The sequence below is a fragment of the Saimiri boliviensis genome, chromosome 2 (genome assembly GCF_048565385.1).
Source record: "Saimiri boliviensis isolate mSaiBol1 chromosome 2, mSaiBol1.pri, whole genome shotgun sequence".
Taxonomy (NCBI): Eukaryota; Metazoa; Chordata; class Mammalia; order Primates; family Cebidae; genus Saimiri; species Saimiri boliviensis.
The window spans coordinates 144,115,527-144,139,073 of NC_133450.1; the positions used below are offsets into that span (position 1 = coordinate 144,115,527).

General features: G+C 56.1%; 1 protein-coding gene across 1 annotated transcript; it reads right to left on the reverse strand.

Moving 5' to 3' along the window:
• Window positions 1–1,695: 1,695 nt before the first annotated feature.
• On the reverse strand, window positions 1,696–19,913 carry PRDM12 (PR/SET domain 12). Its single transcript, XM_010342719.3, has 5 exons — window positions 19,691–19,913; window positions 17,761–17,951; window positions 16,201–16,356; window positions 4,966–5,077; window positions 1,696–2,114 (listed from the first exon to the last, which is right to left on the reverse strand). The coding sequence occupies exons 1-5, from the start codon at window positions 19,911–19,913 to the stop codon at window positions 1,696–1,698; spliced, it is 1,101 nt and encodes a 366-aa protein (XP_010341021.2).
• Window positions 19,914–23,547: the final 3,634 nt, after the last annotated feature.

A 23,547-nucleotide genomic window follows, 5' to 3' on the forward strand; every position in this document is an offset into this window, starting at 1 on the left:
GGCTGGTCTCTAGCTCCTGCCCTCAGGTGAGCCGCCCGCCTTGGCCTCCCAAAGTGCTGGGATCACAAGCGTGAGCCACCGCTTGCAGCCAAAACATTTTTTTTTTTTTTAAGATGGGGTTTCGCCATGATGGCCAGGCTGGTCTTGAACTCCTGAACTCAGGTGATCCACCCACCTCGGCCTCCCAAAGTGCTACGATTACAGGCGTGAGCCACCGCGCCCGGTCCCAAAACAATTTTTTTTTTAAAGAGATAAGGTCTCACACTGTTGCTGAAGGTAATTCACTGGCCTCGGCCTCCCAAAGTGTTGGGATTACAGGCATGAGCCACCGTGCCCGCCCACTTCTAGGTACTTGCTATTTTTTCTTCATGCAGACAAAAGTGTCCACCCATTCAGGTGCTAAATGATAAATGTTTCAAGTAATTTTATTTTAGAATACAAGAGAGGTACAAACGTATTTACAGTTGTACATATACAGTCAAATAATAATATATCACAGTTTTGTAAATATCATTTTAGATAAATATTTACAAGGTTAAAGTGACCATTTTTCTGGAAGTAGAACACAGTTTCTTGAAAACTCTATACATTTTAAACTTTTCATTAATATTATAGTTTGTTTATTTTACAAAACGCCCTACGGGAATCCTGGTAAATGACTGCAAGGTGTGAGAGGCGACACCAGAGGGCGCGCACGGCCGGAGTTTAGGGAAACGGACAAGGACGGAGGGAAGTGTGGGCAGACGGGGCGGAACTCGTGGGACTGGGCACACCTTGGAAGCGCTTCTCCGCCACAGTAGCCACCGTACCCTCCAGGGCATTGGTTCCAGTCTTGCTCTCCTCTCGCTGGAGTGTGTGTTGGAAGGGGCTGGGGGGAACTTTCGCTTTCCCCAGGCATGATGTCACAGCTGAAGAGAAGGGGGCATTGGTCCAACTCCCTCATTTTACAGATGGGGAAAATGAGGCCCAAAGCGGTGCAGGGTCTTGCTCGGGGTCCTACAGAGGTTTTCCGTTGTGCCTTTACTCTCAACCTGCCTGGCGCGCTGCAAAGAACTCCTTCCTCATCCATCCCCAGGAGCCAGGTTTGGGGTAAGCTGGCCTAAAGGAGAGAGGGACCCAGAAGATGCAGGTCTCTCCGGGTCTCTTCTGGCTTCCGATGGTCCCCAGTAGCCCGCGCCTGTCCAGGTTGCGTCAGGACTCCCGACACTTCAGGACACCAGTCCCAGGGGACGGAAGAGGAGATGGCGCCCCCCAAACCCCCGCACCAGGCCGCACCCGGATGAGGAGGTCGCCCTCCCTCCATTCCGAAGCACGGGACTCTCGCTGGCGGACGTCGGGACTCCCCTTCCTTTGCTGAGGGGCCCTGGGGGGCTCTAAGTCCGCTCTCTTGCCACCCACGATGGGGATGCCGGCCTGGGCGCCCGGCTCTACAGCAGGAGGGGAACTCCGGGCCGAGGTCGGGCAGGAGGACCCCCTCCCAGAGGAGGCGGCCGAGCAGCCGCACCACTTGCGCGGCCTGGGAGAGGGATGAGCACTCGCGCTCAGTGCCCTCATCTGCGAGATGGGGCGAGGCGGGGGTTCCTGGGGGCCACTAAGGGCCGCGCCCCCAGCGCGCGGGGCCCCGCGACGGCGCCGGGCCGGGGATCTGAGCGGAGGGCGAGGGGCGCGCGGGGCCGGGCGGGGGCGCGGGCGCGCTCACAGCACCATGGCCGGCAGGTGGTGCGCGGCAGCAGCGGCGGCGGCGGCGGCGGCGGCGAGCGCGGGCGCGTGCGCGTGCGGGGCGGGCAGCGCGGGCGAGTGCGCCTGCAGCGCGGCGCTGGGCGGCCGGTGGCGCGCGCTCTTCTGGTGTGCGCGCAGGCCCGCCAGCTGCGAGTAGGCACTCTGGCACACCTGGCACTTGTAGGGGCGCTCGCCCGTGTGCAGGCGCACGTGGTTGCGCAGCGTGGACGACTGGCTGAAGCGGCGATTGCAGAAGCGGCACACGAAGGGCTTGTCCAGCGTGTGGATGCGCATGTGCGAGCGCAGGTTGCTGCGCGAGTTGAAGCCGCGGTGGCAGATGACGCAGCGCATGCGGCCCGCGGGGCCAGCCGCCGAGTCCGCCGGGTGGAAGTCCTCTGGCCGCGGGGCCGGGCGGGGGAAGGGAGACGGGGAAGGGGAGAGAGCAGCCCGGTTAGAACCGGCACCCCGCGGCCCGGGCCCCCAGCGCCCCCCGCCCGGGCCCTGCCCGCCCCCGACGGCGGGTGCTGCTTGGACGGTGGCAGACGGAAGGGAGGGACAGCGAAGGGTCCCCTAAGGGGTCGAATAGGAGTTGGACTCCCGATCGCGATGCGAGACCTCGGGGACTTAACGACTTAGCCTCGCTAAACCTCAGCTTTCTCATCTGTAAAGTGGAAACCCAGCGCTGCCTCTCCGGGCGGGCCCATGGTTGCCCGAGAGGATGAGAAGAGACGTCGATGGAAAGTCTCTGCGCTAAGCGCCCGACCTGGCTTAGCCGGTGTCTGAAGGGTGCCTGGACTGGAGCAGGCCTTCGGTAGAAAGAAGCAATTATGATGGCCCCCGCCCAGAAACCTTTCATTAACTCATCCCACAAACATTTACTGAGTGCCTATTCTGTACCAGGGAACTGCGCCTTGGTTTTCTTCTTCCTTAAATGGAGGTAATATTAGCATCGCCCTCATAAGCCCGGTAAGGATCAGTGAGAACGTTTTTTGTTTTGTTATTGTTTTTGTTTTTTGCCAGTGTCTGGCTCCGTCATCCAGCCTGGAGTGCAGTGGTGCCGTCTCGGCTCACTGCAGCCTCGATCTCCCGGTTTCAAGCGATCCTCCCACTTCAGCCTCCCAGGTAGCTGGGACCACAGGCTCAGCCCATTACACCTGGCTAATTTTTAAATTTTTTTTGTAGAGATGGGGTCTTGCCATGTTGCCCAGGCTGATCTGGCACTCCTGGGCTCAAGTAATCCTCCTGTCTCTGCCTCCCAAAGTGCTGGGATTACAGGCATGAGCCACCGGGCCTGGCCTAGAGAAATTAATGTTTGTAAAACATCAGCTGCAGAGCAAGGGCTCACCAGCCTCAGGTTCATCCTTCAAAAATAAGGACCGCTGACCACGGTGCTTCATGCCTATAATCCCACTACTTTGGGTGGCAGAGGCAGGAGCATCATTTGATCCTATGATTCCAGACCAGCTGGACAACATGGTGAGACCCCATCTCTACAAAAAATTTTTAAAATTAACCAGGTGTGGTAACACACGACTGTGGTCCCAGCTACTTGGGAGGCTGAAGTGGGAGGACAGCTTGAGGCTGCAGTGAACCAAGGTCATGCCACTGCCAGCCTGGGTGACAGAGGGAGACCCTGTCTCAAAAATAAATAAAAAGATGGATAGGCCGGGCGTGGTGGCTCATGCCTATAATCCCAGCACTTTGGGAGGCCGAGGCAGGTGGATCAAGAGATCAAGACCATGCTGGCCAGTATGGTGAAACCCCGTCTCTATTAAAAATACAAAAAAATTAGCTGGGCATGGTGGCGTGCTCCTGTAGTCCCAGCTACTCGGGAGGCTGAGGCAGGAGAATTGCTTGAACCCAGGAGGTGGAGGTTGCGATGAGCCAAGATCGCGCCATTGCACTCCAGCCTGGGTAACAAGAGCGAAACTCTGTCTCAAAAAAAAAAAAAAAAAAAAAAGATGGATAATAAAATTTCACAGGCCAGGTGCAGTGGCTCACACAGGTAATCTCAGCATTTTAGGAGGCCAAAGTGGGCAGATCGCTTGAAGTCAGGAGTTCTCAACCAGCTTGGCCAACATAGCAAGAGTCCATCTCTACTAAAAACGCAAAAATTAGCTGGGTGTGGTGGTGGACGCCTGTAATCCGAGCTACTCTAGAGGCTGAGGCAGGAGAACCGCTTGAGCGTGGGAGGCAGAGGTTGCAGCAAGTTAAGACTGCACCACTGCTCTCCAGCCTGGGTGGCAGAGTGAAACTTAAAAAAAAAAAAAAAAATTCACAGGTTTTAGGAAGACCTAGTGGGATGATATCTGCCAAAGGTTTAGCCCAATTCTTTTTTTTTTTTTTTTAAGGCAGACTCTTGCTCTGTTGCCAGGCTCCAGGCTGGAGTGCAATGGTGCAATCTCGGCTCACTGCAACCTCTCCCTCCCAGGTTAAAGAAGTTCCCCTGCCTCAGCCTCCAGAGTAGCTGGGACTACAGGTGTGCACCACCATGCCCAGCTAATTTTTGTATTTTTAGTAGAGCTGGGGTTTCACCATGTTGGCCAAGATGGTCTTGATCTCTTGACCTCATGATCCGCCTGCCTCTGCCTCCCAAAGTGCTAGGATTACAGCCGTGAGCCACCACACCCGGCTTAGCCCAATTCTTGGCAAGAAATAGGTGTTGAGCAAATGGTCTCTGCTGTGATGGGCAGCATCCCCCCAACACACACGCAGGCACATTCTGTCCTGCCTGCCTTCTAAAGGCTTATACTGAGCATCTACTCTGTGTCAGGCCCTGCACCAGACATCAGCAACAAGGCAAGGAAATATACAGGTGGTCAGAGCTGGAAGGGAACTTGGAGATGATCTTGCCCAGCACCTTCCCTTTGCAGATGAGGAAACTAAAGCACAGGGCATTTCCAAGACTGCACAGCAGAACTAGGACTCAGTCCAGGCTCCTGCTCCCCAGCTCCTTTCTTCTCCTGCCACACCTCATTGCCTCTCTGGTCTCCTCCATGAACTCCGCAGTCCATTCTGGCCAGGAAGCAGGAGGACCATCCTCCACCCATGCCTGGCCCATGCGGCAGCTCCAGGGGCATCAGCCTCCTTAGACCTGTATGTCTTAGCTGCTCAATGCTGCCAGACATTGAACCAAGGTCCCTGGAGGCCGGGAGCTTCTCTGCCTCTCTCATTCGCTCTCTTTTGCCTCCCTGGGCTCCCCTCTCTATGGGTCTGTGTCTCAGTGGCCCCATGGGGAAAACCTACCATGCTTGTTCTTTTTCTGGTCCTCCTCTAGCCCGGGCACACCAGGGATCCCCAGGAAGGTGTTGTGTGAGTTTCCATACCACACCAGCAGCTCCTGGTCCGGCGGGATCATCTGCAGGGAAGGGAGCAGGAGGAGGTCAGGGAGGCGGCAGCTGGGAGGTGAGAGTCAGGGATCTCTGAGCAACCCTTCACAGCCAGGAGATCTGGACCCAGTCTCAGCCCCCAGAAAGCCACACAGGCCCATTTCCACTGAGCCATCTTGGCAAGCTGCACAAGGGATGTCAAGCCGCTCTACTCCCTCTCCCTGCCCAGGCCCTCTCGCCATCTCTGTCCAAGCTCCAGCCACAGGATAGCTTCCAAGCTGACAGCACCAGAATGGACGCCTTGCAGCAAGCAGAAGTAATGGAAGATGGAAAACTAGAAACCTTTTCCATTTTTATGCAGGGGAACTAGAGTCAGCCAGTCCCCGGGGCTGCAGGGTTGAGCCAGATGTTTTCAAGGAGCGTGGGCTGTGGGGCACCCTAGGGTACTTGGCTACACCCTGCCGGGATAATGTTCAGGAAACGTCTCTCATCCAAAGCTCCCATCGGCAGCCCACATCGAAGGTACTTCCCTACCAAGCACAGGGCTCTGAGTGTCTCCGTGCCCGTGGCAGAGCTAAAAAGCAGCATTTGGATAGATGAACACCTCTACCCCGGGAAACACTGGCGTGCACTGTTTTACACAGAGTCCTGTTCACCGTGTCCTAGGCCGATGACAGAGAACCCCACAAATGGTGTTGGGGCTCTGCTGCTCTGGGGGAGGACCTGCCTCAGAAACATGGCAAAGGATGTTGGTCAGAGGGTTTTGTGGTGGTGATCCAGGGAGCCATAAGGGTCCTGCTCTTGGGGTGGCACTGATCATAAACACCACATATTCCAAGACATCCCAAAGGGCCTGCTAGGCCTCTCATGGAAGCCACTTACCCCTCCCAAGTGGGGAAGCTCCAGGCCCTAGCCAGGCCGAGCATATGAGAGAGGGGACACCTGTCACTCTCCTGAGGCCTGGATCCCAGAAGTGCTGACCTTGGCACCTGACCCTGGGGGCCACTATCTGATGTGCCTGGAAAAACCCAGACACTCCCAGGCAACAGCTGGTTTGTTTTCCTGGTGGTTCCTTTTTTAGTTGAAGCACAAAAGATCACATGGGATTGCATCTAGAGGTGTCTAAAACCCAGGCAGGTACAGTGGCTCTTGCCTATAATCCCAGCACTTTGGGATCCCGAGGCAGGTGGATCACCTGAGGTTAGAGGGTTGGAGACCAGCCTGGCCAGCATGGTGAAACCCTGTCCCTACTAAAAATACAAAAAACTAGCTGGGCATGGTGGCGCGTGCCTGTAATCCCAGCTACTTGGGAGACTAAGGCAGGAGATTCACTTGAATCTGGGATGTGGAGGTTGTTGCTGTGAGCCAAGATTGTGCCACTGCACTCTAGCCTGGGCAACAGAGCAAGACCCCATCCCCCCCAAAAAAAAGGCAAATATGGAGTTGTCTGAAACCATGCCAGAGCAGGACCCCACGCTGGCTTCCGTGGTCAGAGAGAAGGTCCCCTCTGCTTCTGTCTGGTTCCACCTGCAGAGCCACCACTCAACTCTTGTTCACTGCATCTTCCTTCCTCGGTCAGAGCCTGGAAGACCCTCAGACCATTGCAGCAAGCTCTGCTCACCCCTGAAAAGGGGGAAGTGGAGGTCGGGCGCAGTGGCTCATGCCTGTAATCCCAGCACGTTGGGAGGCCAAGGTGGGAAATTCCTTGAGGACTCAGACTCAGACTCCTGAGTCTGAGACTAGCCTGGGCAACATAGCAAAACCCTGTCTCTACAAAAAAGAAAGAAAGAAAGAAAGAAAAATTAGCCAGATGTGGTGGCATATGCCTATAGTCCCAGCTACTTGGGAGGCTGAGGCAAAATTGCTTGATCCCAGGAGGCAGAGGTTGCAGTGAGCCGAGGTTGCACCATTACACTCCAGCCTGGGTGACAGAGCAAGACCTTGTCTCAAGGAAAAAAAAAGGGAAGAGGGGGAGGGAGGTAGAAAGAAAAGGGGTGAGAACAGAGGGTGGGAGGGGGCCTAGGTGACGGTCATCCTCCTGAGACTCCGCCTAGAGTCACCACATGCATTTCCACGTCCTCCCACGGTTCACAGGGCATCATGGTGAGCCTCAAGGTAAGTAAGTGACAAGAAGCCAGCATGGAAACCCCAAGTGCAGTCCCAGAAGCCACAGAAAGTTAGATGGCGCCTCCAGGAAAGTGGACAGATTAGAATCTGGCACCACAGCGAGAGTCCTGGTGCCCTCTCTCCTCATTCATAGTCATAGCCGCTGTCCAGGAGGCCAGCAGGTCAGAGGTGGAGGCCTCAGCTGGAAAGGGGCAGAGAAGAAAGAGTTTGTGATTTGGGTGTTTTTTTGTTTGTTGTTTGTTTTTTACAGTTTTAAAAATTTTACTTTTTTTCCAGACCTCACTGGGATGGAAGGAAGAGGTTTTGTGAACCTCCCAGAAACGCAGATGATGGAACTGAAATATTTCACATAAATTAATTGTGAAGGAAGTGAGTCTGTCAGATGGTGCGGATGAGCCCTCTCTCACCAGGTCCCTGTGTGACCTTAGGCAAGTCACTTTGCTTTTCTGGTGCTCCTCAAATGACGGGGTCAAGGAACATGGTCCCTGAGGTGCCCCCAACTCTTAAGACTCTGGTTGTAAGTCACCTCCAACATATGCCAATCCTTGGCTTCAAATCTTGGCTGAAACCAGACATGTTGATGTTGTGGTTCTTTCAAAGCAATCAGCATCCTGTCCCAGACCATTGAACATGCCCTGCAGAGGGTTCCTGCCCAGTCTGGAGTCAGACATGTGGGGGTCCACCAGGGATCCCCATCTGCTGAGTGAGTGACCGTGGGCAAGTTCCCTCACGTCGCGGGGCCTGTGTCCTCACACTGCCATGGCTTCACTAAGTGGTTTTTGGGGTGTAGCAGAGCCATATGCATAAAGCTCTGCACAGTCCAGACATGGAAGTGCCAGCGATTATTTTCCTGGAGCTCGCCTACCTCTCAGAGAAGCTGGCGGCGGTTTCTGGCACATTCAAGTCCCTGCAGGAATGCTCACTGATCAAGCAGCGTGGCAGAGGTCACTGGAACCGTGGAAGCCCAGGGTGACCTGGGGTTCTGCCTTCAGTGTCCAGCAAGAGCACAGGCTGGGCCTGAATACTCCAATGACACCAGCCCCATGAAGGTACTCCCACTTCCCAGCCCCATCGCCCCCAGAAGAGAAGCCAACTCCTCCAGCACAGATGTGGGATGAGATGGGAGGCTCAGGGAGCCCCAGCTGAACTCTACCTCCAGGCTGCAGGTCTGGGGGTCATCAAATACTAAGCCAACACCAGCCTTTTAATTTTAATTAAAAATAACTATTATTGCCGGGCGCGGTGGCTCAAGCCTGTAATCCCAGCACTTTGGGAGGCCGAGGCGGGTGGATCATGAGGTCAAGAGATCGAGACCATCCTGGTCAACATGGTGAAACCCCGTCTCTACTAAAAATACAAAAAATTAGCTGGGCATGGTGGTGCGTGCCTGTAATGCCAGCAACTCAGGAGGCTGAGGCAGGAGAATTGCCTGAACCCAGGAGGCGGAGGTTGCGGTGAGCCGAGATCGCGCCATTGCACTCCAGCCTGGGTAACAAGAGTGAAACTCCGTCTCAAAAAAAAAAAAAAAAATAATAACTATTATTAAATATCAAATAAATATAGTAACAGTAGGCAGGGCTCGGTGGCTCATGCCTGTAATCCCAGCATTTTGGAAGGACAAGGTGGGCGGATCACTTTAGGTCAGAAGTCTGAGACCAGCTTGGCCAACATGGTGAAACCCCATCTCTACTAAAAATACAAAAATTAGCCAGGCGTGGTGGCATATGCCTCTAATCCCACCTGCTCAGGAAGCTGAGGCAAGAGAATCGCCTGAACCTGGAAGGTGGAGGTTGCAGTGAGCCGAGATTGCGCCACTGCACTCCAGTCTGGGTGACAGAGCAAGACTCCATCTTTGGGGGTGGGAGGGAAGGAGTTTTGCTAGGTACGATGGCTCATGTCTATAATCCCAGCACTTTGGAAGGCTGATACAGGCAGATCACTTGAGGTCAGGAGTTTGAGACTAGCCTGGCCAACATGTGAAACCCTGTCTCTACTAAAAATACAAAATTAGCCACGCATGGTGGTGCACACCTGTAATCCTGGCTACTCAGGAAACTGAGGCAGGAGAATCGCTTGTACCCAGGAGTAGCAGGTTGCAGTAAGCTGAGATTGTGCCACTGCACTCCAGCCTGGGCAACAAAACTAAATTCCATCTCAATAAATAAATAAATAAAATAAGAGCTCTGATGGGGACTATTGTAGTATAAGGGTGAGTTATTTATTTACTAAGTATTTTTTTTTTTTTGAGACAGTCTTGCTCTGTTGCCCAGGGTGGAGTGCAGTGGCATGAGCTTGTCTCACGCAACCTCTGCCTCCAGGGTTCAAGTGGTTATCCTGCCAAGTAGCTGGGACTACGGGTGCCCATCACCATGCCTGGCTAATTTATGTATTTTTAGTAGAGACGGTTTCACAGTCTTAGCCAGGATGGTCTCGAACTCCTGACCACATGATCCACCCACCTCAGCCTCCCACTGTGCTGGGATTACAAGCATGAGCTGCCTGGCCTAGAATGCTTTTAATGTACTAAAATTCATTTTACTAATGAATTTAAAAATTAAAACAGCGATGCAGACAAACGGACCAAATTGTCTAAACATGTAACGGGTATAAAATGAGAAGTCACTCTCTGCCACTCTGGATGCCAGCCACTGTCACTGATTTCCTGTACATCTTTCCCCAGAAGGGTTCGCCATTTTGAGACTATTTTAAAATGCTGACTTAAGGTTCATGGAGAGTAGCATGATGCCCTCTACATCATGCCTCTGACTTTTTTTTGTTTTGTTTTGTTTTGTTTTTTGTTTTTTTTGAGACGGAGTTTCGCTCTCGTTACCCAGGCTGGAGTGCAATGGCGCAATCTCGGCTCACCGCAACCTCCGCCTCCTGAGTTCAGGCAATTCTCCTGCCTCAGCCTCCTGAGTAGCTGGGATTACAGGCACGAGCCACCATGCCCAGCTAATTTTTTGTATTTTTAGTAGAGACGGGGTTTCACCATGTTGACCAGGATGGTCTCCATCTCTTGACCTCGTGATCCACCCTTCTCGGCCTCCCAAAGTGCTGGGATTACAGGCTTGAGCCACCACGCCCGGCCTGCCTCTGACTTTTTAAAAAATAATGAGCACATATTCTATACACACACACACAAGTTATTTTTTAATAGCAAGAAAATCAATTAAAAAGAGCCTACAGGCCGGGCGTGGTGGCTCACGCCTATAACCTCAGAACTTTGAGAGGACAAGGTGGGTAGATCACTTGAGGCCAGAGGTTCAAGACAAGCCTGGACAACATGACAAAACGCTTTCTCTACTAAAAATACAAAAATTGGGCTGGGCATGGTGTCTCATGCCTATAATCTCAGCACTTTGGGAGGCTGAGGCGGGCGGATCATGAGGTCAGGAGTTAGAGACCAGCCTGCCCAACATAGTGAAACCCCGTCTCTACTAAAAATACAAAAATGAGCCAGGTGTGGTGGCAGATGCCTGTAATCCCAGCTACTTGGGAGGCTGAGGCAGGAGAATCACTTGAACCTGGGAGGTGGAGGTTGCAGTGAGCCATTGTACTCTAGCCTGGGTGACCCAGCAAGACGCTGTCTCAAAAAAAAAAAAAAAAGAAAGAAAGAAAGAAAGAAAAAATTAGCTGGGAGTGGTGGCTCATGCCTGTACTCCCATCTGTTCATGTGACTGAGGTACAAGAATCGCTTAATTGCTTGAACTCAGGAGGTGGAGGTTGTGGTGAGCTGAGTACTCCAGCCTGGGAGACAGAACAAAATTGTCTCCAAAAGAAAAAAAAAAAGCCTACTGGAATTGAGAATGACATATATTTCCAGCCAGCTAGAAGCCAGCAGCAGCAGGAGACAGCCTCACCTGCCCAGAGGCAGGGGAACTGGAAGTCTCTCTCTGCCCTTCAGTATCCCCTGCCCAGGCCTCTGGTGTCTGCCTGCTCACAGGTACCCTCCATCAACAAACTTCTACTATCAGGTCCAGGAAACCCTGGAACCTGCAGCTTCTTCCCTGGAACCTGCAGCTTTTTCCCTGGAACCCTGGGCTGACTGTGCAGAGGCTCCCAGGGCCCCACCAGCCGACCGCCCGGATGCAAAGAACAGCCTCTGTGGTCTGTAGGCCCCCGTCAGCAGCACTGATTCGTTACTGCTGAGACTCAGGCCTGGCCTGGCTGGCCAGGCTCTCTGCTGGGCTTGGAGAAGCAGGATCAGATGGTCTTTCACTTTTCTGGGGAGCAGGGATACGCTTAGAACACAAAACAAACAAAGCAATTCCCAAAGGAACTGAGTCCTGTACCACAAAATCTACATCAGCAAAACTCTGGAATACCAGTGCCTGAGTCTTGTTGACAAATATACCCTCTCAACGTGCTTCTCAACCATCCCTATCAGCCCAGAAGGCCTATCCTGCCCCACTTTCTGACTTTTTATTATAAATTGGAAATGACAGAGTTTTTGGCTTGTTTTCCTGCTGTAAATTCATGTCCTCCCACTGAACACGCTCCTTGGAGACTGCAAATACCCTGCCCTTCTCCAGGGAGCCGCAGCCCCAGTGTAAAAGGATCTCAATGTCATCTGGACAAACATCAATTTCCATTGTACCACAGATGTCCCGACACACCAATTAATAGAGTTCCAGCAAATAGATATTGGCCAGGGAGGCCACATGGCATGGTGATTCAGCCCTCTGGCTCTGGGGTCAGACCAGCCTGGGTTTCAATCACAGCTCAACAACCTTCCGTGATCTCCCTGAACATTTTAATTTTACCATCATAAAAATGGGGATAGTAATAGAGAGCAGCACCCCAAGGGCTGAGCAGATTCTATTTTTTAAAAGTTGCTGCCCAGGTGCAGTGGCTCACACCTGTAATCCCAGCACTTTGGGAGGCCAAGGCAGGTGGATCACTTGAGGTCAGGAGTTCGAGACCAGCCTGGCCAACATGGGGACATCTACTAAAAATACAAAAATTAGCCTGGTGTGGAGCTTGTAATGCCAGCTACTTGGGAGGCAGGAAAATTGCTTGAACCTGGGAGGCAGAGGTTGTGGTGAGCCAAGATTGCACCACTGCACCCCAGCCTGGACCACAGAGTAAGACTCTGTCTCAAAGGAAAAAAAAAAGTTGCTAAGCCCCTTTTATTCCTTCATTTAGTGGCCACTTGTTATATGCTAGGCACTTTCTAGAAGTGTCATTTTGGGCACCTGAGGTTATAGTACATTCTGTGACTGGAGTAAGCCAGGAGGTTCCCCAGGGATCACGTCAATGGATCCGGCCAGATGCACACCCTGCTGGGGACCCTCCACTCACCACCTGGGCTCTAAAGCTCCATTGCCTTCGTCTCTGTTATTCTGTATTTATGGAAAGTTTTAGAGCAGCAATAGTATATTCTGCTTGTTGAATAAAAATGTTCCTTCCTATTTTTGGCAAGTAATGAGTTATTGTTATGAAATACGAATAGCGGTTCTGAGTGGCAGAAAGTTCAAGAAAACATCACCGTAGAGGTCATTGTCCTTGGTTAACTCACCCACGTGCACAGAACAAACAGCCGACTGATTCCCGAGGCATCCCGGGAGCGGCCTGGGGAGCACCAGTGTCTTCTGGTCTAGCCTAGAAGGGCTGCGTGAGCACTGGGCCTCAGCCGCGTCTCCAGGATGGAATTTATCCGGTAAGTGGAATCTGACATTTTGACGAAATGGTTTCCAAAAAAATGTATCCAAATTTACTTTAAAAGTAAAACGTGTGGCATCATTTTGCTTTCTCGTCCTTCATGCAAACAGTCCCTTCTTAGAAGGGAAAGCATTGATACTCAAATCAGTGGCCCTGTCTGTATCACATATATGATATTGTATGTGAGTGTGTCCTAATTTTTTCATTGTTGTTGAGATGGAGTCTCACTTTGTTACTCAGGCTGGAGTACAGTGGTGCTGGGCTCACTGCAACCTCCAACTCCCAGGTTCAAGCGATTCCCCTGCCTCAGCCTCCCAAGTAGCTGGGATTACAGGCACCTGCCACCACGCTTGGTTAATTGTTGGTTTTTTTTTTTTGTTTTGAGACCGAGTTTCGCTCTTGTTACCCAGGCTGGAGTGCAATGGCGCGATCTCGGCTCACCGCAACCTCCGCCTCCTGGGTTCAGGCAATTCTCCTGCCTCAGCCTCCTGAGTAGCTGGGATTACAGGCACGTGCCACCATGCCCAGCTAATTTTTTGTATTTTTAGTAGAGACGGGGTTTCACCATGTTGACCGGGATGGTCTCGATCTCTCGACCTCGTGATCCACCCGCCTCGGCCTCCCAAAGTGCTGGGATTACAGGCTTGAGCCACCGCGCCCGGCCAATTGTTGTATTTTTAATAGAGACAGGATTTTACCATGTTGGCCAGGCTGGTCTTCAACTCTTGACCTCAGGGGATTTGTCCACCTCAGCCTCCCAAACTGTCGGATTACAGGTGTACGCCACCATCCCTGCCTGATCCTCTTTTTTCAATGTAAATTCCCGATCGAAGGTAGATGACCATTTCTCCTAATCCTATAAACTCAGATGCTTCCCCAAAGATATCTTCAGCTCCTTGCCCTTGGACTGATTTTCTAAATATCTTTTCATATTTCCTGAGGTTGTCTGGCTTCTAGCTGATGTGACCTGCACAGCTAGATGACACTCAGGCCCCCACGTCTGCCCCAGCCTGGAGCCCTCTTGCCAAAATGATGTAGGTCTGTCTCTTGTGTTCACACGAGTGTGTGTGGCAGGTGAGGGGAGTGGGAGTCCTCCATTGCATCTGTACAAGGATGGCTGGGAAGGAGGGTATGGGGGTGAAGATGTGTGTGAGAGGGTGGTGGGGTGAGGATCTGGGAGGGTGAATTCTGTTAGGTGTGAGGCTCAACTACACTGGAAGTCAATTCTAGGATGTGGTGGCCCAGCCAGATGGTCACAGGAGCCACCTCTGTGTCAGGCCTGGGCCACCTCCAGTCCTCTCTGCACCCTGCCCCACGGCCATCTTACCTCACTTGAAGCCCAATCCAGGAACCACTCACCTGTTTCTCATCCTCTACCTCCTGCTTGTCCAAGCAACCCCTCAGCTGGGACCCAGGCTAGACCCCCTGCTGTCACCTCTGGGAGAGTCCCTGGGGCCTTGTTATTCAGGGACAACCAAAGGAACCTGTCCCAGAAGCTACTAGACCCTGGCACCCCCGGGGGTCTTAGAAAGAGCTTCAGGGTCGGGCGCGGTGGCTCAAGCCTGTAATCCCAGCACTTTGGGAGGCCGAGGCGGGTGGATCACGAGGTCAAGAGATCGAGACCATCCTGGTCAACATGGTGAAACCCCGTCTCTACTAAAAATACAAAAAAAAATTAGCTGGGCATGGCGGTGCGTGCCTGTAATCCCAGCTACTCAGGAGGCTGAGGCAGGAGAATTGCCTGAACCCAGGAGGTGGAGGTTGTGGTGAGCCGAGATCGCACCATTGCACCACTCCAGCCTGGGTAATAAGAGCGAAACTCCGTCTCAACAACAACAACAACAACAACAACAACCAAAAAAAAAAAAAAAAAAAAAAAAAAAAAAAAAAAAAGAGCTTCAGGATCTGAGTCCCGGGGAAAAAATGGAACATGGACTAAAGGTCAGTCATTCTCTGCTCCTCCAGAACACCCGACAAACTCCACCAAGCCCCAGCCCCACCCCATGGGGAGCAGAGAAGTGTGATAGGAAGAGCCTGACCACCTCCGCACAGCACTTGCCACTAGCCTCTTCCCACCAGCCGGCGGGTGGCTTCCCTCTCCTCCTGGGCCAGGTTTCCTGCCAAGGGACACTGTCCAGGGCGGGTCCCCATGTGAGCCTGCCTGGTGCCCAGCTCTCTGCTTGGTTTGCACCCTCAGCCCCTGCACAGACACCTGGAGCTTTCCTGCCTCTGCCCAAGCACTGCCCTGCCAGGAAGCCCTCCTCTTCCTATCTTCCTCTGAACCTTCCTGGCTCAGCCTCACTGCCGCCACACCACGGGAAGTGATATTTACCTGTCGGTTATTTTATTTTATTTTATTTTATTTTATTTTATTTTATTTGAGATGGAGTCTCACTGCGTCACCCAGGCTGGAGTACAGTGGCACAATCTCAGCTCACTGCAACCTCTGCATCCTATGTTCAAGCCACCTCTGTCCTGGGCCTGGGCCTCCAGAGTAGCTGAGATTACAGACTCCTGCCACCACGCCCAGCTAATTTTTGTATTTTTAGTAGAGAGAAGTCTCTCCATGTTGGCCAGGCTGGTCTTGAACTCCTAACCTCAGGAGTTCACCCACGTCGGCCTCCCAAAGTGCTGAGATTGCAAGCATGAGCCACTGCATCCAGCCTGTTATCTGGCCCTGTCTCCTCTGAGAAGGCTCAGGAAGCACAGCTATTAGTGCTAACAGTCTCCTCAGATATCCTGCAAAATTCCCAAGTCTGCTGCCACCGAGGGAGACTTGGTTTTCTGGTCTATAAACTGTAAATAATCACAAAATCCTCCTCTGGGGGTCCGTGGGGGATTAAAGGCCATACTGCATACCTATTATCTGAAAGCCTGACACACAGGGAGCCATCGCTGAGACTGGACTCATGAGCCATAAGCCACTGGTGCCCATGCATGCAGAATGAGGAACCTCAGACAGCTAAACGGCGGCAGACACGCACCCTGCCTCCCCACCAATGCATTCCCTGGGCTGCCTCTCTCCATCTTGTTTCTCTGTGTCTCTCTGACCCCTGAACCTTGGGACACCCTCAGCCAACCTCCAGGGACCTCACTATTGAGATGCTTGTGACGTTCTCAATGGCATCAAGTTGAGAGTTCCATCCTTTCTGATGTGCAGCAGAAAGCTTCGCATGAAGGTCACACACAGGAGAGCAGGGTGTCTAGAGACCACCTGTCTGCCGCAGCCACATGGCCTGAGCAGGGCTGGTTAGGCCAGTGTCAGGTCCCTGCTGTCCGCTGTGGTTCCTGGATGCCACTGCCCTGCACACCTCCCCCCGCCAGGTTCACTGGTTGGTCCCTGCACAACGGTGCACACACACACCTCGATGGCCTTGTAGAAGATGCTGGTGCCGATCTGGACCACCTCCAGGTTCTGCTCCTGCTCGTTACGTGCACACTTGATGTAGGTCATCCAGCTCCGGTGGTCCTCCTGGCTGGCATCAATGAAGTAACGAACCGTGCCATCCTCGTTGAACACCTGGGCACAGACAGATCGAAGATCAGGTAAGGCAAAGCTATGCCACGTGTACAATCTTCCAGGCACACACAAACACACACAGACACTCTCTCTCTCTCTCTCTCTCTCTCTCTCTCTCTCTCTCTCTCTGTCTCTCTCCATTCTCACAGTAGCCCCGGGAGGTGGATAAAGCTTCGTTTTCCAGCCGTGGAAAGGAAGGCTGAAGAGGTTCGGGGACTTGCCTGAGGCTAGCCATCTGGAAGTGGCCCACAGGGGGTCAGTCTCCAGGGCACGATGAGCTGACCAAGAGACAAGCTCCTGTTGCCATGTCCTCCCTGCCCTCAGAAGAAAAGGGTTTCCAAGGTGTCACTGCCCAAAGTGGCCCTGAGCTCTTTCAGGGGATGCAGAGGTGCTCCCCATGGCACTGAGAACATCAGCCAGGGCCTCAGAGAGGGAGGGCAGTGGAGCCCGGGGAGGGAGGACTGGCTCGCTGTGGCACTCTAGCTCGGTCTAAATCCCTTCACGGGAGCTTCCAAGGCCACTCAGAGGTCAAACTGCACCCCAACTTCCTGACCCAGCAACTGGAAAATGTAGTTAGCGGCCCAGGCCTCCAGAGGAGGGAGAAGATGAGGTCAGGAGAGGCCTCTGGGCCATTCCCCCGTTCTATCAAGGTTGGCTTCTTCAGGGTCTGCCAGGAGGGGCTGGTTGGGAGGAGTGGGTGAGGGAATGGGACTAGGAAGCGGGTGCACCAGTCTGGCCTCAGCGGGCTTCCCATCCTGCAAGGTTAGGAGGAAGTACAGTGGGGCCCTCCGTGGCACCCGTCACGGTGAGGGGTGGGAAGGCATAGGATGGAAGCCTCTTGGAGCTGAGGTTTCCCTTTGTAAGATGGAAATAGTAAGGCACGGGCTGCTGAGGTCATCCGTGACTCAGGCTGGGGACACAGAAGCTGACTCAATGGCAGCTCAGCCGCAGCCACTGTGAATGTCATTCTGCCTTCACCAGGCATTTTCTTTTCCAGTCCCACCTCACCTCCAGGCCAGGACTGGCTTTGAGCAGCTTTCCTGCAGCTGCCTCCCCCGCCAGCGAAATAATGTAAGGGGCTGGGAGGTCACCTGGAGGGAGGGTGGTGGGGACCCTGGATAAACGACCTGGCTGCTCTGGGTCTCAGTACCCTCATCTGCCAAGTGGAGCCAACAACTGTCCTGCTCTGCCCGGGTGTCCTGGAGGAAGGAGGGTGGGATTCTCCCCTGCCTTCTGCGGCAAGGTGTTGGGGGAGCCTAGAGTCGGGGTGAGCTCCAGGTTCTGGCGGCTTAGAGTCCCGGCTCAGGGGGTTGTCCAGGCCAGGAGTGCCTGCTGGCCGGACGCCCGGGTCCCACCCTGGGCCAGCGCCCCCCTGCACCCGACCCTCGGCTCCAGCCCGCCTACCTCCCACATGAGGTTGTTGTTCTTGCAGATGTCCACATGCTCCGGGGCGATCACCCGGCCGGTGAAGGGGCCCATCTCGGTGCCCGCCTTAATCCACGTCTTGGAGAAGATGCCAAGACCCTCGCCAGGGATGGAGCTCTGCGCGATGATCACCTCCGCCGGCAGCACCAGGCTGGACAGCTTCTGCACCTCTGCGGCGGCAGGGGCAGGAAAACCGGGTCAGAGCCGGAGGCAGCCAGGCCTGGCCCTTCCTTCCCCGCCGGGACCCAGGCGTTGGTCCTGCCCAGATCGGCCAACCCCAAGTCGGCCCCAAATCCAGAGAGGTCACCCGGGTGTTGGGAGCAGTCAGATGCGCGGAGGTTCAACGACCTCTCCTCTGTTTGCAACCCGGGGACTCTCCGTGCCCTGGAAAGCGAGTGGTGCGTTGGGGATCATTTTAAGAAGCGGGTTTTAGTCTCTCCATGAATCCTCAAAACATTCACACTTCTTCCGTCCTCTGCCCCGGAAAAGTTTTCAAGAATTAGTGAGCCAACGGCAGTGAGCGGTTTTAGGCACGAGGAAACTGAGGCCAAGTCCTGCAAGAAGGTGAAGGCCAACCCGAGGCTGTTTCGCCTAGTCGGGTTCCGGAAGCCCACTGTGCGTCCGGGCTTTGGGCACTGACAGAGGAGCCCGGACGTGGTCAGCGCTGGGGACAGACCTCGGGCTGGAAGGCATTGGAGGTGCCAAAGAAACAGCAGTTGGCAGCAGCCGACCGGGCTCCGCGCTCGTTGTGTGACCCCAGGCGCTCCGAGTCCCTCTCTTCTCCCAGGCCCTGGGGTGCCAGGGAGGGCAGCGCCCGGGCTCGGACAAACCCCGATGTCCTCTCTCTGGACTGGGAGGACCCGCGGCGGCACTCAGCCCCCCGAGGGTTCCCCTCTCGGGCCTCTGCGGCCGGGCTGGGAGCTGTGAGGCGCACAGGGGCGGCCTCCATGTCTTACAAGGTTCCCCTCTAAGCTACCTGGGAAAATACCCGGCGAGCGGGCCGGCTGAAAGGGGGGGTTAAACGGTGTCCATTGCGGCGCGGCGGGCAATTTGTCACGCTGTTAAAGTGATCGCATTCACTCGGCTCCATTCGAAAGAAATTGCTAATTCTAAATTCATTAGCCCTGGAAGAATGCTGTAGCAGTAAATTGTAGCTCAATGCGGAGGGGACTTGTTTAAAAGGGGCCGAGGAATTCCCCTTACAAAAAGGGGGGATTAGATGGTTGACATAGCGTGAATGGAAGTGGAATTAGTCTTCACGGTAAATTAAGAGAGGAACAGAAATCGTAAAGGGGGAAAAGAGGGCGACGCGCAGATAAGCCAGAGCCGGGGAAAGATATTGTTTGCGGGTTGATGAATGAGGAATAAGAACTTGAGACATCTTAAAGAAAAGAAACTTTTCTCGCTCTCTCTTTCTCTCCCTCGCTCTCCCCGCGGCTTTTTCTCCCCGCCTGCCCTCCCTCCACCCCCTCCCCAGCCCCGGCTGCCTTTTAAAGTTCTTGGTTTAAGTGGGAACTTTCGCGGGTCAAGCCCAAGTTAACTAAATGAATTAAAAACCCCTTCTTTTTGAGTCAACTGCTATTACACGCCTAGTAAGGCTTTAAATGCCGGGAACCCGCCAGTTCTAGCGCGGGAGGGGAAGGGAGGGGCCGGCGGGGGCAACGGGGTCGCCGGGATCTGTCCTTGAGCCGTGTGGGCTGCGGAGCTGCTCTGCGACCCACCTCTGCTTGGCGGCTCGCGCCTTGGCTTGACCCACGGGGAAACTGAGGTGCACGGAGCGCCGGGAGCGCCCAAGTTGGCGCGAGCAGCAGCGAGGCCGGGCATCCCAACCGCGTCTCGCGCACCGCCAGGACCAGAATAAGGGTTGCCGGGAGGAGGGGTTGCGCCGGGCCCCGACGGCTGGACTCACCGCCCGAGAAGGACTGCGCGAGCACCTCGGCAGTGAAGGCCGTCTTGGGGCTGGCGTGGTGGCTCTTGTCCTCGAAGAGCTGCTCCCCGAGCACGTTGCGCCAGCGGCCGTACAGGAAGCTGTGCAGGATGTCGGAGGTGATGACCTCGGCCAGGGCCAGCCCCGGCGCCTTCAGCCCCGTCTTGAGCACCAGGGCCTCAGCCGGGAGCACGGAGCCCATCATGGGCGGCCCGGGGCTCCCCGGCGCCGGGGGACGGCCCGGCCAACGGGGGAGGTGGGCGGGCGAGAGGGGAGCCCAAGGAGCGCGAGGAGAGGGCTGCGAAGGAGAAGGAACAGGCGCAGGGGGAGGACGGAGAGGAAGACACAGGAGGGAGCGGGAGGTGAGGGGGCGGCTGGTGGAAAGTGAACGAGGGGGAGACAGGCTGAGAGGAAGAGAGATGGGGAAATCTGCAGCGATGGCAGAGGCGGCGCTGAGGGTGGAGAGGCGCGGGTGGAGGCGGAGGCGGCTGCGGGGGGTGCGGGGTGGGAGAGAGGCGGGTGGTTGCCGGAAAGCCGCAACAAGGGGCTCTCAGACGCGCGCTAGTCTCTCGCACACCCGGCCGGGGCCGTCTTCCCTTGGCAAAATCTCAGCGCCTTTATAGGAGCCGCAGTGACCCTCCTAATTGGTTATTAATGACCCCCTGACGTCGGAGGACAGACTTGTACCCGGCCGGGCTCAAGGAGCTTCGTCGCGAGAGCGCGAGGGGCGGGGGCTCGCGGACCGCTCGGAACAGTCCCCCTCCACTTCTCCCTCCCCTCCCTGGTCCTTCCTTCCCCCTCCTGTTTTTTCTTCTCTCCCCGTGGGAAGCGCGGGGCAGGGAGGGAGGCTCTGCGGGCTGTGAGGAGAGGAGGGGACCGAGCAGGGGAGGCGGGTAGCGAGGCTTGCCAGGACTCCAGGGAGCGGGGTGGACCAGAGGGGACGCCTAGCTTCGGGGCCCGCGCTCACTTCAGGCCTGAAGCACGCTCACCGGCCTGGCCCATCCCCAGGGTGCACCTTTCCTCTGCTGCTCCGGCCGGCAGGTCCAGCCCTGCACGGCTCTCCCTCCCTGGCCAGGGCCCGCGTCCTCTTCCCTCCACGGCCCTGCACTCCCCCGGCCGCCACAGTCGCCCCAAGCTCGCGCGCAGCCCCGGTGGCCACGCGGATCCCCTGCGCAGACCGCGCTGCCGAGGCCGGTGCTTCGCTTCAAACGGGCCGCGCCAACTCGCTGGCCGTGCGCAGCCGGGTGCTAAACTCCTCAGCGGGCTCAGGGGTCTGCCGAGGCGGGGCCACAGCCGCCGTCGGGGCTGGGGCTGGTCCGGGCCTGAGACAGCTTCGTGGGCAGCCAGGCTCCGGGCCCTTGCGGGGCCAGGTCGGAGTTCGAGATGGGCGGACCGGAATCGCACTGGCAGCCTGTCGCTGCGAAAAGAATTTCCTACGGGATATAGGGTGATCGAAAGCGGTCCCCAGACCCCTTTCTAGCTGGGAGCAGGCGTGCCTGAGAGCGAAGTCCCTCCGAAACTGCAGGCGGCTCCGGGAGAGGCCGTGGTGCGGGCTCGGCTTGCGACTCGGCCTCCGGGCTCCTGGCTGAGCGGCAGCCTGGGGAAGCCCGCGGCGCTGCGGCGCCCCTTCCTTCTTGCCTCTCGGTTCTTTCTTTCTCCTCTGCCTCTCTCTTCTCTCCTTTCCTCCTGCACATCACCCCAAGAGTAGACTTGCTTTGCGACAGTTTCGAGGCACCTCTGAGCCCAGCGGTTCCTTCTCTCGAAGCCGGGAGCTGCTGAGCCTGGCGGAAGGCCCCCGCTTCCTGCAGGCTTCGCTGCCCCCCAGGTCAGCCTCAAGCCTCAGACCTCAGACCCTGACACACCTGGAGAGAGGGCTGGGACACCTCCCCACCTGCCGCTCTTCTGGCTCCCCCCACGAGGCTGCAATTTCAGATGCCGCTAACGGAGGTGCCTGGACCCTCGCGGCGTGGGTCGGGCTCACGGGGTAGGCTCCGCTGTACGGTGTGGACTCCTCAGACCTTTCCCGCAGCGCGGAGGACTTGGGTGGAAGGGCAGCGAGCTGACTTTCCGTAAGCGAAACCCCGTCCAAAGGCCTCTTGACAAAGAGGCCCCTCCACCACCCGGGAGTTCCTTGGCTAAGAGGGCCTCACCCCTGACAGCCAGACTCCAGGCCCCTGGCCCCCAGCTCCTGCCAGTAGTCTCGGCATCCCCCGGTCCCCACTGGGACGCAAAGGGAGGAGGAAGACGGCGGTAGCTGGCCTCAGCCCCGGCGCCCAGGGAAGGGCGCACCCGGCAGAAGGCAGGACCTTTGGGCAGGGCGCCAGCAGAGGGCAGCGCTGCTGAGGAGGGAGGTGGGTTAGGGTCCCCGAAACCTCCACTCCTTTTCCGACGCAGCCGGAGGGTCACTTCGGCTCCCTGGCCAGGGCTGGAGTCTGAGGGGGCGTATGGAGTCCGATGGCTCCTGCAGGGGAGCCTCACCGGCGCCTACTTCTTGACTTCTAGCAAGACCTAGGTGGAGAGGAGAAAGTGCTGAGAGCCGAGGAGAGGAGACGTCGTCGGGGAGCGCTGCCAGGAGCCAAGCGCTGCGGCAGCTCCTAAGCCCCGAAAGCGACCTCATTTCCTCCAGGAGATCAAAGAGGGATGGGGACTGCTGAGTGTCGTGTAGACTGCCCCTTTCCTCTCTGGGCCTCAGTGTCCCTGTCTGTGCAATGGTTTGGGTTATACTTTGTGAACTGAGGTTTCTTTGCTTGGTCTCACTTTGGGTCAGATCACTTTCCCGCGACAGCCCCGAGGATTTGGCCCTCTCCAGGGCTATGTCCCACTGCGGGAAGCCCTTAGGTCTGTGCTTCCTCTGTGCTAGGGCGCAGCATTTGGGTCCTGGACCCCGGCTTAGAGTGAGAAGTTTGGATTCCGCTGGCGCAGTGACCAAGGGCTCGGACTGCGGCCAGAGAATCCCATTCCTCTTCTCCGGACGCGCAAACCCGGGAGCCGTGCTGGGAGCGGGGCGGAAGCGGGGCCCAGAACAGCCTCCCAGCTGGTACGCCCAGGTCTCCACTGTGCTCACGTTTTGTGCTTCTGGTCTAGCCGCAAACCCACCCGGCCCCCCGCCCCGGGAAAAGGGAGCCTGTAGGTAGCGCCCGGAATCACGGTGCGTTGAAACCGGGAACGAGACCCTGTGCTGGCATCTTCCCGCGAGGAGATTTCGAGGAGAAACATTCCGGGCTTTCCCATCGGATGACCCGTGTCGTTTTGTCATTTTTCGCGGGGCCCCGGCGCGGAATGTGCTCGCGCCAAAGCTCCCTCCCCTTGGCCGGCCCGGAGCTCGCCGACACGGCCGCCCCTCTCGCCCGCTGGCCGCCTCTTGGCGATCTCTTTAATATTCATGGGCGTTAATAGAGAGGCCCCCAGTATATCTGGCCATTGTGGGCGGCTCGTAGGACTTGAATAGGCCCCGGCCCCCTTTCTTCGGCGCGGCTTCCCGAGAGGCCGGGCCAGGAGTGAATGGCCCCGCTTCCCGCTCCGCGCCCCCTCCCCCTTTCAGGGAGAACATCTTTATCCCCGTCGCCGCCGCTGCCGCCGCCTCCCGGGCCCCTATTCACGCGGCCCCGGCTCCGAGCGGAACGAATCAATCTGCCGCGGCTCTTCGGAGGTCACCTCTCCGCCCGGGTGCCCCCTTCCCCGGCGCCCACGAGAGTGGAGAGCGGGCGGCCGCGGCACGCCGACGGCCCCATAGAGGGACACTTAAGGGGGAGTGGAGGAGACGGGCAGGGGGCGACCCGGAGGGGTGGCTAGGCCCGGCGGGCAAGACAGGCTTAGAGCCAGGCAACCGCCCAGGACCA

Coding starts and splice junctions, on each gene's coding strand:
- PRDM12 (XM_010342719.3), bottom strand. CDS start 19,913: ATGATGGGCTCCGTGCTCCCGGCTGAGGCCCTGGTGCTCAAGACGGGG. Junction 17,952..19,690: donor CGCGCAGTCCTTCTCGGGCG/GTGAGTCCAGCC, acceptor CTGCCGCCGCAG/AGGTGCAGAAGCTGTCCAGC. Junction 2,115..4,965: donor CCAGAAAAAGAACAAGCATG/GTAGGTTTTCCC, acceptor CCCCGCGGCCAG/AGGACTTCCACCCGGCGGAC.